This window comes from Scatophagus argus, chromosome 1, assembly GCF_020382885.2.
Source record: "Scatophagus argus isolate fScaArg1 chromosome 1, fScaArg1.pri, whole genome shotgun sequence".
In the NCBI taxonomy this organism is placed as follows: Eukaryota; Metazoa; Chordata; class Actinopteri; family Scatophagidae; genus Scatophagus; species Scatophagus argus.
Window position 1 is genome coordinate 8,141,940 of NC_058493.1, and position 14,546 is coordinate 8,156,485.

General features: G+C 41.0%; 1 protein-coding gene across 1 annotated transcript in view; it reads right to left on the reverse strand.

Annotated features, from left to right (window-relative positions):
* The window catches only part of tox3 (TOX high mobility group box family member 3), a 39,508-nt gene that overhangs the window by 10,109 nt on the left and 14,853 nt on the right, over positions 1-14,546 (reverse strand). The window contains exon 2 of the mRNA XM_046415747.1: positions 6,249-6,314. Within this exon, the coding sequence (XP_046271703.1) occupies positions 6,249-6,314 (66 nt within the window). The remainder of the gene's footprint in view (positions 1-6,248; positions 6,315-14,546) is intronic.

Sequence of the window (14,546 nt, forward strand, 5' to 3'; positions counted from 1 at the left end):
TATTCATATCCTCACAATGACCACATACATACAGCTGAACACAGGGCCAAACAGCATGCTGTGTGAGGTGCTGGGTTTGGCTGCTGCTGCTAGATTACTGAAAACCTCTTTGAAGCATGGGTGTTCTGTGAAAAGTGACATGATTTTAACTGCTAGAACTTGTCATACTGCTTGAAAGCAAGACTCTACAACCAACATTACCAGTTGTGTAGAGCAGCAAGTGAAATCAAACAAAAAAAAGAAGGCAGCTTTGCTCTAAGAAGCTACTGTGAGTTATAAAAATTAACGGAATCAGGTTGATCTGAAACACTACTGTCTTGCCCTTGGGGTATTTTTTAAACACTGTTTGAATTGTGCCACGAGTGATCTAATCAAGAATTTGAAATTTCAGACACTTCTGAAAAATAACTGATTTGAGGCAGGAGTAAACAGTCATTAATACCTATTTGAACAGGCACCAGTGAGTCTCCTATAGACTCACATCATCGCATAGCCGTATGATCAAACTCCTACCCATACAGAGTTGAAGTTCTACTACCCTGTAAACCTGATGTTGACAGCAGCATGACCTCCCAGCAGAGCTACCTGTGGTAAACAAAAACAGCTAACCAGCTAAGTCTTTCCTAGCTTTGTCCTGGCTTTCTATCTACGGCATTTGGGATAGAATAACAGAAGGGAGACAACGGCGGGAGTATGCCAACACAGCCCTTGATTAGGGAGTATTAATGTTCCTCTTGCTTGCTTTAGCACACAGACACTTGAAACTAATTCATTGCCTACTCAGGGCAGCTGTCTTGACAAGCACTGATGAATTCCAGTGGCAGAGGCAGCTAATAAAGATTTCACCCCCCCCCCTTTCTTTCTATTTTCCTGCTCCATACCACTGCTTCACTTTTCCAGTGCTTGTTTCACAGCTAGAGAATCAGTTCTCCTTTCACAAGGAGCTGAGGTCATATTCATCACAGCTCTAGCCTCTGGCTCACAGAGTGCAGAATAAATCACAGGCACCTTCAGTAGAAACCTTTTACTCTGAGTCCTCTGCTGTCATATTACGCTTCAGTCCACTCAAAAACCTCTGGAACTTAGTTCACAATAATGCCTTTTCAGCAGCATGTCAAGTGTTTATATAATGAATAAATAAAACTGCCATGAGTCGTGGACAAAAAGTTCTGGTAGCACATGGAAAGGACCGGAAATGGTTCATCATCACCATCTTCATTCATCTTTTTCAACGTCTCCTGTGGAGCAGGGTCAAGCTCCACGCCAGCCTTGAGCTCCACAGCCCCAGACTCATCTGTATCATATCATGTAGCAATCTAAGAACAGTAGCACACTTATATTCTCTCTGACAGAAAGGTATAAGCACTTATGTGGTCTTAGCCTTGTCCAGTACAGTCAAATACACCAAACACACTGTGATACTCTGGCCACATTTATCCACATAAGCCTTAACAGGAATGCTTTTGAGGAACAAAAACATTTCACTTTTTTGTACTATTTGCCGATGTGATTAGGTATCCTGTGTATGGTAAATCAGGGCAGAACTATATAGGACACTGGATCCTATAGGTTGATGTATTGTGGCCTGAATTACAGAGCCAACCTAGAGATTTGACATGTCAAGGAAGAAGGTTGCATGTGGTGAGCTCCGCTTTTGTAGGAGAGCAGCCCGAGCATTACTGTGACCTTTAAACAAAATACAGACATGTACTTGGAGGAGAGGAATGCTGGTGTTTAGTGTCTGCTAAACAGAATGGAGTGTAGAGGATAGAAAGAGAAAAAAAATACTGTGGGGGAGGGAAGACAGTGCAAGATTAGTATAAGGCTTGTGTGCATTGCCTCTCTTTGTTAATGATGATACAAATTAACATCTGGACCAGGGGCACTGATAATGGAGACATGGTGTTTGTGTCTCATTTGGGGGGATATGGAAGATGTTGGCTGTCTATGAAGAAAAGGCCCTCTCCCCAGGGAAGAGGTGCCAGATTTTACTGAAGCCCACAGTGTGTTACAGTGTTGCATACTGTCTAGTGTCATTTCACACAAAGCCAGTCTAATTCTGCACCAGGAGCGGCTTAGGGGGCTCTGATCGGAGATTAAGAGATGCACAATCCACTTTCTTTGCATCACCAGCCTGATTATCCATTTAAATTGTTCTGAAAGGCTCAGCAGAGGCAAGTGCCAAGCCAGATGCTGGCTTGGTATGTGCAGGCATGTACATGTTTAAGGGTGGGCAAGGAAGAGCACAACGGACAGAGTGAGAGAGAGAGAGAGAGAGAGAGGGAGAAAGTATGTGTGTGTGTGTGTGTGTGTGTGTGTGTGTGTGTGTGTGTGTGTGTCCTTCCATTGGCAGCCACAGGGTCCAGTGGTAGGAGGGCAGAGCAGGGCTTGTAACAGAGAGGCCTGATGTACCCAGCACGAGCATGTGAGCAGGTGTGTGGGAAATCTCCCGTCCTTAGTGCCTAATGGAGGTAGTCAACCCAGATCAAAGTATATTGTAGTGCAAATAATTCAAATCATGTTATTATATTCTGCCTAAAAAAATGTAAAAAAGAGTGGGGTTTAATTAATGTGTAGTGACAATTAACACCTAAATAGTAAAGTACATTAATAAATGAATTATAGTAAATGCAAAGTAAAATGCTGTATTGTTATTAGAGCACACACAAAATGCTAAAAGTAAATTAGACAAAAAAATAAGACTCTTCAGTCACCCTAGTTGAAACCCTCTGTGAAACTATAGGCACAGCAGTGCTTTGACCTAAATGTTAACATCAGCCTGCTAACCTGCTCACAATGACAATAACATGCTGATGTTTAGCAAGTATAATGCTTACTCTGTTCAGCATTTTAGCATGGTAGCCTTCTACCACTTGATAATTAGCACTAAACACAAAGAACAGCAAATGATTATGGGAATTCCATTACTCCTGCGGGTATTAAGTTATAAACCAAAGTAATGGAGAAAAGACTGACTTAATGGTGTGGCTTGATGAAAAATCAGCAGGTCATGAAAGTTATTATTGTCATGACTGTCTAAATGAATATCTGTATAATCCATCCAATAGAAGAGAATTTCATGGTGGCAGCGGGGGAAATGAGGGAGGTGACCAAAGCCATGAGTGTTCCTTGTCTGGTATTCAGTATCTGTACCAAATTTAATGGCAAATGAAAAATGAAAAGTAAAAATGTCAGCCATCATGGCACTAGAGGAAAAGTCAGAGGATCAATCAAAAATTCAGTAGGTTTCATCCTACTGAATATGAAGGTCTGCACAAAATCTTGACATATTTCAATTTGGAAAAGTGATGGACTGATCAGCTGACCACTGGCATCACTGGAGCCATGCTACTTGTATGGCTAAAATTGTCTTTAGTGCAAAGGGTATCAAAAATATAGTGTTAAACATTACTGGTTTACATAACTTTGTTTGAACCATTTTAACAAATCAAACAATGTTTGCAACAATAGAATCATACACGGAGGCTACTAGGGGATGTAAGTGAATTTTCCCTTCCAGTGTTTTATTCTTGCGCTGCCATGGTGCTCCTTCAATATGAGGACAAAGAGCAAGAAAAAGCTTTTCAGGCAATATTCCCAGTCCTTCAATAAACGTAGTAATGTAATTCACAGATGCAATAACCAAGAGTTGTTAAAGGCAGCAGCATGCAATTACGGCATATAATAGGCCTCGGAATCAATAGAGGCAGGGCTGAGGATCCAGTTTCAAATATCTTGACAGGCAGAGTGCAGCTACTCAAATGACAACATCAACCATGGCACCCCTAATCAACATTATTTCAAATTTGGATCATTTGTAGTCCATTTCTACATATTTATAGTTCATTACATGTCTCTAATTTGATTGGGAAAGTAAAGTGATACATCTGAGTGGAACACAATCTCAGTGTACAGTATCATTTTCCCTGAGGGAAGCAGTCAAGCTTTACTTCTAGGATGTGTGCTTTACTAGGCACACCAAGGTCATCTTATCTCATCCTGTAAGTGCATAACGTAAATGATACATTGGACATCTAAACAGCAAACATAGACCTGCTGTTCTAATACAGAAGCAATCTACCTTATGCACAATACTGTATGCCTTTTTTAGCATACAATATGTGTTGTATGTTGATGTAGACCCTCAGTCACCCAGGTCATGACAGTTGAAGTGCTAGAAGCGAAGGGAACCTAAAAAAATACCCGGTTGCCTTCTCTTCTAGCACTTCAACTACAGCAGGTGTAGTGCAAATAGCAGACAGGTACACAGGTTCACATTTAGGTTTAAGGCACAAAAATGGTGAACAGTCATTGACTTTGACCCATGAGTCAAAGCCCTGACAACAAGAGGTAAAAAAAATTAATTAGAATTAAATAAAAAAACCTTTCTCTTATAAATAACAAATTTAATTCATGATGCGGATGCAAAATAATTATAGCCTTGTTAATCCTAATCTGAGACAATTTGAGAAAGGGGTGTAGCTACACAGAAAGTAAGAGTGAATCTTCATAAAATACATAAAAGGTGTATATTTTTATTATTTAAGTTGAAAAACAGATAACCAAATGTGGTAGCACAAATTTAGCCTGGCTGTCAAAGTTATCCGTTCATCACGGAACCATCATAATGGACACTTTGTTTCTCACTGTAGACTCAGCCTAGGCCAGACACATTAAGTAGATTAATATACCATTACAGTGGAGATACTGTGAAACCTCACTACTCAAAGTGGAAGTCACATTCATCTTACTTTAGCTCAGGTTGCAATAAAAAAATACTTTGGGCACTCCATTGCATTGCTGGAAAAGAAAGATCTATGCTCTCTCTCTCTCTCTCCCCCTCTTTCCTAAGCACAATACCATCTGTGCCCTAACACTGGAAACAGTTGTTCCTTTTGATAAAATGCAAATGAACTGGGCTGTTTTTTTTTCTAAGGAGCACCCCTCCCCCCGAACCCTCTTCCCTTGACTGCCACAGTGGGCCCTCACAGCTGGGGGCTGAACGCTCTCCAAGCAGCTTGTGTCAGCGTGGTCCCCTGCTGCAGAGGGCCTCAGCAGCCAGTGGATGCAGGGGATGTGTCCACTCAGCATAAATGTAGAGGAAAATTAAACTTCTTCCACAACACTGTGAAGTTATGAACATAAAGTCATACACTTAAAACATTTCAGTGTTGCATGAATGTTACAGTTGCATCCCAACTGCTCAGGTGACATGAATGAACAGTGAGGTTAACAAGTACATCTATCTCTGTATTTTGAAGCTGTTTAGTGTTGCTTTGTTGTGGGTTTTGGAGCCAGATCAGTCTCCCCCTGTTAAACTGGAGCAGATTGGCCCGTTTGAACCGCAGAGGATCACGGGTATTTTTGGTGCACTTGTCTCTAATGACAGGGCAGCGGAGTGGGTGGAGGGGGAACAGAATGGGTAAATTTAGCACACTGTTAGGGCTGCTATGGCTCAGAGTGGTGGTTATATACCTCCAGAGAAACAACTATTTCTTTCTTTCTTTTAATGCAACAGTATCATACACAGAGTTATTTCAGCATCTCCACACACTCAGATTGTAGGCGACATTTCACGTTTTGTAAAAGTCAGCAGATAGAGTGGCTCTAAGTGTGACTGAAGTACGATCTCTTTGGGCTCCTTCATTGTATCTTTGAAAGGGGGAAGAAAACAGGTGTTTATATCCTTAGCTTTCTGGAATATCACATAATGTTACAGAGTGTCAAGTCAAGACAGTCAGATCACATCAGCCTCAGCTCTATAAGGTCACTATAAGGCAATATAGGCTGAGCCTAGCTCATCTTTATGTAAGCTTATTGTCTTGTATGGGTGTCAGGATGGGCAGCATTTCAGGCAATAATATATTGTCTGTGACAAAGATGGGGAAATTCAACAGGAATTAACCTTTATGGATGTTTTAGAGGGCTTTACTGTGTGAAATACTGATCTTATGCTTTATGATGTTGGCTTTTACTGATGCCAACCATCCACATTCCCTTATATAATGAAAGAAATGATGTAAGAGATAAGATAAGAATATTAAAAAAGGGAGTCATTTATATACATGAATCCTATGAAACAGCCTAACTAAATGAAAAATATAGTTTGGTGTTACCAAGTAAGAACACAATGAAGACATTTACCCAACTGTACTTGGCTGCATTTGTATTGGAGAGTAATATTTGCCTTTGCTGACTTTCTCAGGGGAAAAGGGAAATGTTAATATGGAAAAACAGTGCATACTCACATCACCAGCAGTGAGCAGGACACCATTCGCCTCCGCCATGTTCATGTAGTTGTTGTTATTCTGGAACTGCAAATGAAAACAAAACGCACAATGAGCCTACTAGATAATATCCAGTGCAACTTGAACTCTATCCCCTTTCATAATGGACACCTGTCACTCAAACAGATCGTCACACTCGGCTCTGAATGTTTACACACTGAGTTAACCCCTTTCTCTACGTGCACGAGTGCTGTCTGCCACTCTGCCATTATTGTGACATGATGAGAGCCATGTGAGAGGCCCAGGCCAATTCAAACCAGGGTAATGAGAATCTGGTCTGGCTATTCAGCTCTTATGGGATGGCAATTAAGGATATGTTTGCATCACAAAGCCAAGTATCAAGATGCAGTGGCAGGTTATTAACTTCAAATAATCTATGGGAGAAGAGAGATACTGAGGGGAAATAAGGAGGGGGAGAGCGTTTTTAATATGAGAGGAGCACATTTTTGGTGAATGGGAGATGGTTTCATTCTCCTGAAGAACCTGATTTCAAACTATAAGTATTTTGGGTCCATCCTGTTTTGCACGTGAAAGTGTAGTCTACTCAAGCATTTAGCTGTTAACATCAGAGTTGATCTCGGAGGTAATAGCAGAGTAACCAGCTGTGATAAGTTTGTAAATGCCACACTGTAAAGACACATTAGTGCTGTGGACAGTTGATAAGCTATTAAAACCCTTTACTTTGGAAAGAAATAATATGTTTTCACCACATACTCTTCCTCCCCCAACCCACACATAGCCTGCTGGCAAAATGGCAGCCACTTCCTTTCTTTGGAGACACAGCCATGCTGACAGGTAGGAACAATGGGACACAGAATGAAGAATTATGGGCTAGCAGCTGGGCCCAGGAGCACAATGCACCTCTCTGTGAGTGAGGAGTGCAAAACCCAGCCTACACGGCACGGAGGAGAAAGAATCACAGCACGTTTGTGTCTTCATGAGGTTCCACTGAGATCACATTTTCAACAAAGCTCTGCAGTAATCTCTTTTGTGTGTTTATTACAAAGTCACTCTCTTAAAACATTATGAGACCAAGAACTCCAATAGAGGGAAAAAGACAGAGTAAAAGAGAGAAAGAGAAAATGTCTTCTTATCTAAGCAGAAGCCAAACAATAGTGGAAACAAATTAAGATCAGGTACATTAATATATTTTCTAGCTCTTTGTGGTTTTTTTCTCCTTCTCCTTTTCTTCTGAGTGGTTAGTATGCGAATGTAATTACCGAAAGAACTGCTGCTAATCAACTGCGAATGGTATCCATTAATTAGTCTATGCCCTGGAGAGAGAGTGGGGAATCGGCAGCAATGTTAACAGTGTTACGCACCAGTGAAAAGGAGAGCCACAAGCTCTGCTTGCACTTGCTGAAGCAGGTGGTTTGCCCTGTCTAGGCCTCCGGTGCCGTCTTACCTGGAGTTGCCCCACTAAACTATATCTGACTCGAGCACTGGGGGGTTACATGTTTACACAGATGCACACACAAATGTGTAAAGACATTCATACACACCTCCAGTGAGGAACATCTGTCAATAGCCGGCACCCCTTCATTTCCCAGCTGTGTGTAACTTTGAGACATGACATGGTTGGGTTACATCAGCCACTTGGCTGGTAATTAACCTTATTCTAGGCTTATCTTTTAAGTGTTACTCTGTCCCCCTTCTGCTTTAAGATAACAAATTGAAGTCTCAGAGATATCCTTCTCTATTCAAGCACTAGGAACATTGTTCTGATTGCAGAGGAGATAGGGCTTCGTGCAGTGCTGTCTGTTTTTTTCTGCCCCTGTGTCTCTCTGGATGTGATGAATGTTTTAAGGAGTAAGCAGATAATTGCACTTCATTGTAAATAGTTCACTGAGAATCCCAGAGGAATATAGACGGATTTCAAATGTTTAGGCTACTTTTAATATAGATACTTGTATACTTTCTTGCCTGCTGTATAGAATTAAATAAGCTGAGAAATGTTTCTGTAAGTGGCTTTGCTTCAGGTTCACTGCAAACTTCTTGGTGACATTAATAGTTGCACATTTGCACACACTCAGTCACTTGCGATGTTACACATCACTAGTTGATGTAGATGACAACTTCATGAGCATGTAAATGCCTATAAACCAGAAAGCGATCTTTCACTAAAACAGACACTACACTGACAGATCTGGCTGAATTACATACTGTAGGCATGGACATTAGTTTCATTAGTGAAAACAAAATCAAGTTACGTACAAATGCTAATTATAGCGGTGTGAATCCCGTTGGGTTCTGCCTCTGTGAGTCATGTTTTATTGTGTTTCCAGGGCCCTTTAAGAGCAGTTCCACATCTCCTATGAGAACTATGACTAACATCCCAAGAAATGTCCCCAGCCACCAGTATCAATCTTCACCATTAAAAGCTGTACCATTTGGCAGCGCAGCCCAGGTCGGAGGCCTCAGTGGACGACCAGAGCAGGGAGTGGAGATTATTATTGTTATTCCCAGGTCATTTCTTTTTCTTGGGGTGGGATGGGGTGGGGGGTCGACACTCATGTTCGCGGCAGTGCCGATTGAGTCAAATGCCAGATGAAATTAAGTGTGATTGGAGAGACCATGCAGCTGATGGTACGGGATCGCACTAAAATGGGTCAGCGCAGACAATGAAGGCTCTGTAATTAAAATGATGTGACGAGTTAGACGAGGGATGGGGTGGCCATGTGCACAGAGAAGCATTTTGGAATCCGGTATAGAAAATAAATGAAAAGCTGAGGAAATAGGAGGCATGGAATCACTCGGTTTTTGCTAAATAAATGCCCCTGAGACACAACAAACTGACCTTGAATACACCACTGAGCAAAGGCTCAGGCATTAATGTTACATGCATTCAAGAAACCAGCATCTCACTTCTTCACATTTCCGTAAAGCAGCCATGTACTTCCAGAAAGGACCCAAAGGGAAGCCATAGAAAAGAGTGATTTAAAATAGCTGTGGGTAGGAGGCTTTTATTAACAGAGTGGATTCATGGTTAAAGGTGCACGGTAATCTGAGTCGCTCTACGGGCCAGACATGGCTACATGGTAGAGCAAACACTGGGCACTCAGTGTTTTCACTTCTCCTTCTGCACCACCAGCACATTTCTTCAATAACTGTTTAACAGGAGAGAATTAAGAGCTTACATGGACCTTGATCCTGATGTGAAAAGACTCCACTGTCTGCATGATCGCAGGCAGACAGAAAACCAAGCAACCTAGTAGTGAATAGGATAAATATGAAATTCTAGGTATTTCTGTAAATGCACAGTACTACTTTTATTTGAGTTGTTGTGAAAGCTTCACTTACTCATTACAGACAAAACGGTTACAAAGAGATTTTAAACAACAATCATCAGCATGCATACCACACACTTTTTATTTTTCTGACTGAAGCCAGTGTAATTTTGATACTGGATGTTTTTCCCCACCTTTTAAATCCCAGTGCAGGAATATTTGTATGAAAGAATGTCCAGTGGGAAATAAGGTGTTTTACAGCTATTATAGCAAACAAAATTATTTCAACCTCAGGGCGAACACAATATTGCGCCAACATGACCCCATCTCAACCTCCATATGATGGAGTAACCACACAGATCCTATCAGTAAACATGAACCGGACCACCAAGATCCACAGAAAACATGCCTGAAGAGCCTCTGATAGCACAGCTGCCATCTCTGCATGCATACAAATAGAAAACAGACTTGCACCAGCCTATAACTTCTCACCTGAGCGCTGAATACTGCTTTGTCAAGGGTGATTAAGTAATAAAGAATGACCAGGAAAAATGCAATATGACATGGCATTTTACTATAAAAATGGAAATGGAAATAGAAAATGAGGTCTGTATTTTCAAATCACCTTCAGCAGACCATTCCTTGGTTTTATAGTACGATCAAAAAAAAAGTCACAATATCAGTGCTGCTTGTCAGCAGGTAACCAAATTGGACACATTCTTCCTCCCCACTGAAAACCACCAAGCTAATTCAATCAAGAGCCCAGGCTTTTCCTGAAACAGATCAACTGCTGACAAGCGATTTTACAGTTCAGCTTCAGCTCAGTAATCACAGCCTAGCATGTGTTCTCTGGAACATGACACTTGTGCTAATATGTTCTCCAGTGGTCTCCATAAATGACTGCAAAAACACCACAGTTAAAGCTCAACCTCCAATCCAGAGAGACTCGCTGTAATTTGCTGTGTATTATTTTATGCAATTTCCTTTCAAGTTCAGCCTACCACCAGGTTGGAGCCTCTCATTCAGTGAAGGCCACTGTAAACTCAAAAGAGCAGCACTGTTTCCTTCCCTGCAATCCCGGTCAGGTCCTATTCTAGCCTCTGGAAAAGTTAACTTCTGATTTTCTAGGTCCTCTTCACCAAATATATGCTCATTTACAACCCAATTCAGCATAAACACTCTGCAGCTGCCTCTCTGGTTATCACAAGGCCTATTCACACTCAGCAGGCCACCGCGCAAGCAGCACCGAGCTGACATATATAGATATATTTCCTCCTATGTGTCCAGCAGTCAATTTGTAAAGCGACTCCACAACACAGCATGTCCGCACAGCCAGCTTGCAACCTGTGTTCTGATCTGCAGGCTGAATCGATTGGTAATTCAGTTTAAAGCTAAAATCATTACTCCCCCAGCCCAGCACTGTCTTCCACCATTAGGACTGCTAGTCCTCAACTACATAAGGTAAAATTGAGGTGAAGTTCATTCCAAGCATCTCACTCTTCCTCTGCCTCTCAGTGTACCACCGCAGTAGTGCAGAGGATCTGGCATGAGAAAAAGTCTAGGTCTTAACTGAATCAAGCTGATGACAGCTTTGTTCAGGCTGTGTGCTGACTATCTCCCCTCTCACACCACACTGACCACTGTGGTCTGAACTAGTGTCATCACAGTTTGCTTTGCTTTAGTAAACACAGACATGGAAACCTGCCACATTTCCTACATTTCCTAACTACATCCCTTTAGCGATTGATCAGAGAATGTTAAACATGTATGAGATCCTGGTTGAAATCTGGACTTTTTGGGAGATGTCATCTCTTTAAGTTTCTAAAATATGACATTTTCAAATGGAGGTTGTCATGAGCAAAAGCAGAGCCTCTGTTCTTCAAATTCTGTCATGGCCCATAAAAATAAGTTTGCATATCCAACCAAAATGACAAGCTTAACTATCAAAATAAAGGAAAAACTTTAAGCGATTTCACAGCTCAGCAAATACGTATTATGTTCTTTCAAGCTTCCCCGTCATTATGGCAGTGTTGAAAGTCAGTAAAAGGCAAGCTATGGTTGGTGTGTTTAGCATATTCCTTGGGACTAAATTTATATTCAGCATAGATGCAGTGTTCAAGAGTGATAACATGGAGACACAAACAGACCAAGGTGAAACAGCATGTCATGTTTTTGCATTTCTTTTAAAGTATTTTAGGAATACTTTTCTCTATCGGTACATTTACAGATAGAAAAGCTGACAATCACAGAAAAGTAAACTTGGGATACACTGTATTGTCCAAATCTTCTATGTTTATAAAGTTTAATAATGTGCTATAAATTTTCTAAACATTCTTTCACCTATGTTTGGCCATAGTAGCATTATGTGATATGACTATCGCAATAAATAAATGAGGACAGAATGCCAAAGTCATTTTGGGTTCTTCAGCTATATGTTGTAATTTAACAGTAGACCTCCGAGTAGAGAAGGAAAATTACTGCCATGTTAGCAGCTCTGTGAGGCTGTAGGCAGAACAGTGCTTTGAGCTAAATGCTAATGTCAGTGGGCTAAAATACTCACCAGAGATATACATATTGATTTTAGCAGATAATAATCACCATACCAATTGCCACTTTCAACACCACTTTACACAATGGAACTAAAATACACCAAGGTGCACCATAGCTTTATTTACTCTATAACCTAACAATTGCAAATGCTGCCAAAACAAAGACGATCTCAACATTTGTCATAATGGACCTGTGGTCTGGGCCGTGAAGTCTCAATACTATGCAGGTCAACATCCAACATCTTTTTTTTTTCCCTAGCTGTTGAGAATGCTCTGTACTCTCAAGAGCAAATCCTAAAAGAAAGCACAAGCTAAATAGGGTTCCATCTTTGATCTGGCGGGGTGCAAAGCCATTGGCCCACAGCCACAAAGGAGCTTAGGCAATGGAGAGGGCCTCAGAAACATGGTGTAGCTTTCTCACAATGGCTGCTGTTGCATGGACACACAGCTCTTGAGGAAGCAACATGAGAAAGGCTCAGCTTGGTGGTGTTGTCTTGCTTTTACTGCTAAGCCATGTCTCAAGGCTGTTTACTCTCAGCAGCTTTGAAGCAACTCCAACTCGAGATGGTAACAGAGGTGTGGATTTTAACCTATTTCACTCTGCTATGTTTGCCGTTCTTCCTATACAGAGCAAAAGGTTGGAGTGAGGTTAAAGAAGCTAATAACAGAAAAGGACATGGTTTAATGTTATAGAGGAGAAAAACAGCTTTCTGTCACTGAAAATGGGTTTGTTTTTGGTGGCGCTAATGGTGATGCTTGTTTTACTTCTCTTTGCTATGAGAGCTAGAGCTAGGAACTCTGGTACTTGGACTCAGATAAAGCTCCATTGAAAGCTGCTGGGAGTCGAGTTCTCTCTTATTGCGCTAACAGCACTGATGCATTTTTCTATTCCCTGTGTGCCGTTACTGGCTAATACACTCATTATAACCAGCTTTGGGAATGTGCACAGTCAAGAGCTTTTAGGGATGGGCTCAACACAATTCTCTTTTCCTTATCTAGTAATGGCAGTAAGGGGAAATATTTTAGTTTTGCACTTGGACTAAAGTGGGGCAGATAATATATATTTAAATCAAAGTATTGAAACCAACGGCATCACAATATTCAAATCATGACAGGCTGTAATATATAATTTACAGGGATACACTGACCAATATATAAAATTACAATTTGGCTGAGAACTGATGCCAATACCAATGTCTTTTTGTTGTTTATTTTTGCTGATGCGAAGTATTCCCCTTTTGTACCAGGGGCACAAAGAAATCTTTATAAAACAACCTTTAATAACTAACTCTCTGACATGAAAAAGATTATTACGACTTCAGAAGCCTTTTTAGCCTACTATACAAATACCTGCTGAATGAGAAGAATTTTTCAGTACATACACAGCCTTACAAACTGATGGAAGGGATGTCATGAGCCAGTACCTCATGAACGATCCAGTGCAGAAGTGATGTAACAAAAGAGAACATAAACACTGGCTGCTGCTATCAAAACACTGCAAAATAACCCGTACAAGGAAAAGGGAATTAAGTTTGAATTTAATTTTGTTTGTTTGTCTCTTAGCTGCTTGTTGATCGAAAAATCTTGAGTCCAGTTAGATTTTAAAAAGTTCCTGTGTGTGTTTACTGTGACAACACTTTCATTGTTGGTGTGTAACCCGTGTCTTTTCTGTTATTCTTACCATAAGCCCACGGTAAGCACAAACCGAGCAGTTGTTCAATCTCTATAAATCTGAAAAACACAAACTGCTGAGCGGTGACTCATATATCAGTCTATTATATACTACAGGGCTGACTGTATTAAACAAATGGTTGGGCCTGCAGCTGGAAAAGGGAGGCAATATAGAGAGAGCAGAGGTTATTGTCTAATTTAAATCTTGGCTGCTTTCCCAGAGCTGTACCACATTCCAATTTGTGGCTGTGTTGCTTGGCGCTACTGACAGAGGTCCGGCTGCAAATACTTTCGGGCTCCTCTCCAGAAATGTGTCTCCAAACTGACAATCAACAAGTTGGCAGAGATTAACGGAATGACTGGGGCATATTAGGTGAAATAATGAAAACGCACACATATCCGTTGTGCTTTGTGCTGTTTCTGCATGTGCCACATTTTCCCCCGTGGTTACAATAATGTATCTATAATCATTATGACTTAATGTGCAACAACAAAGGTTCATAAAAAGCCTGTGCATTGCGTCTGCAACGTCTTTTAGCTCTATAATGAAACAGCAGCTAGAAAAGACATCTATGAGAACACAGTAGTTAAAGAATGGTTGAGCGGGCTCTTAGAAGCAATTAGCTATTTCGAGCATTTTCTCCTTGGCGTACTATTGTCCGTTCATCTGGTAGATTGACAGCACACCAGGACATCATTAGCAAACCTGACGGCTGCTGAGTTACAGACATTGTTTTTCTTGTGACAGCAGCCATCAGGGCAAGTGCTTCACTAATGTTTTTAACAGTATTTAAACTCAAAATGTCACTTTA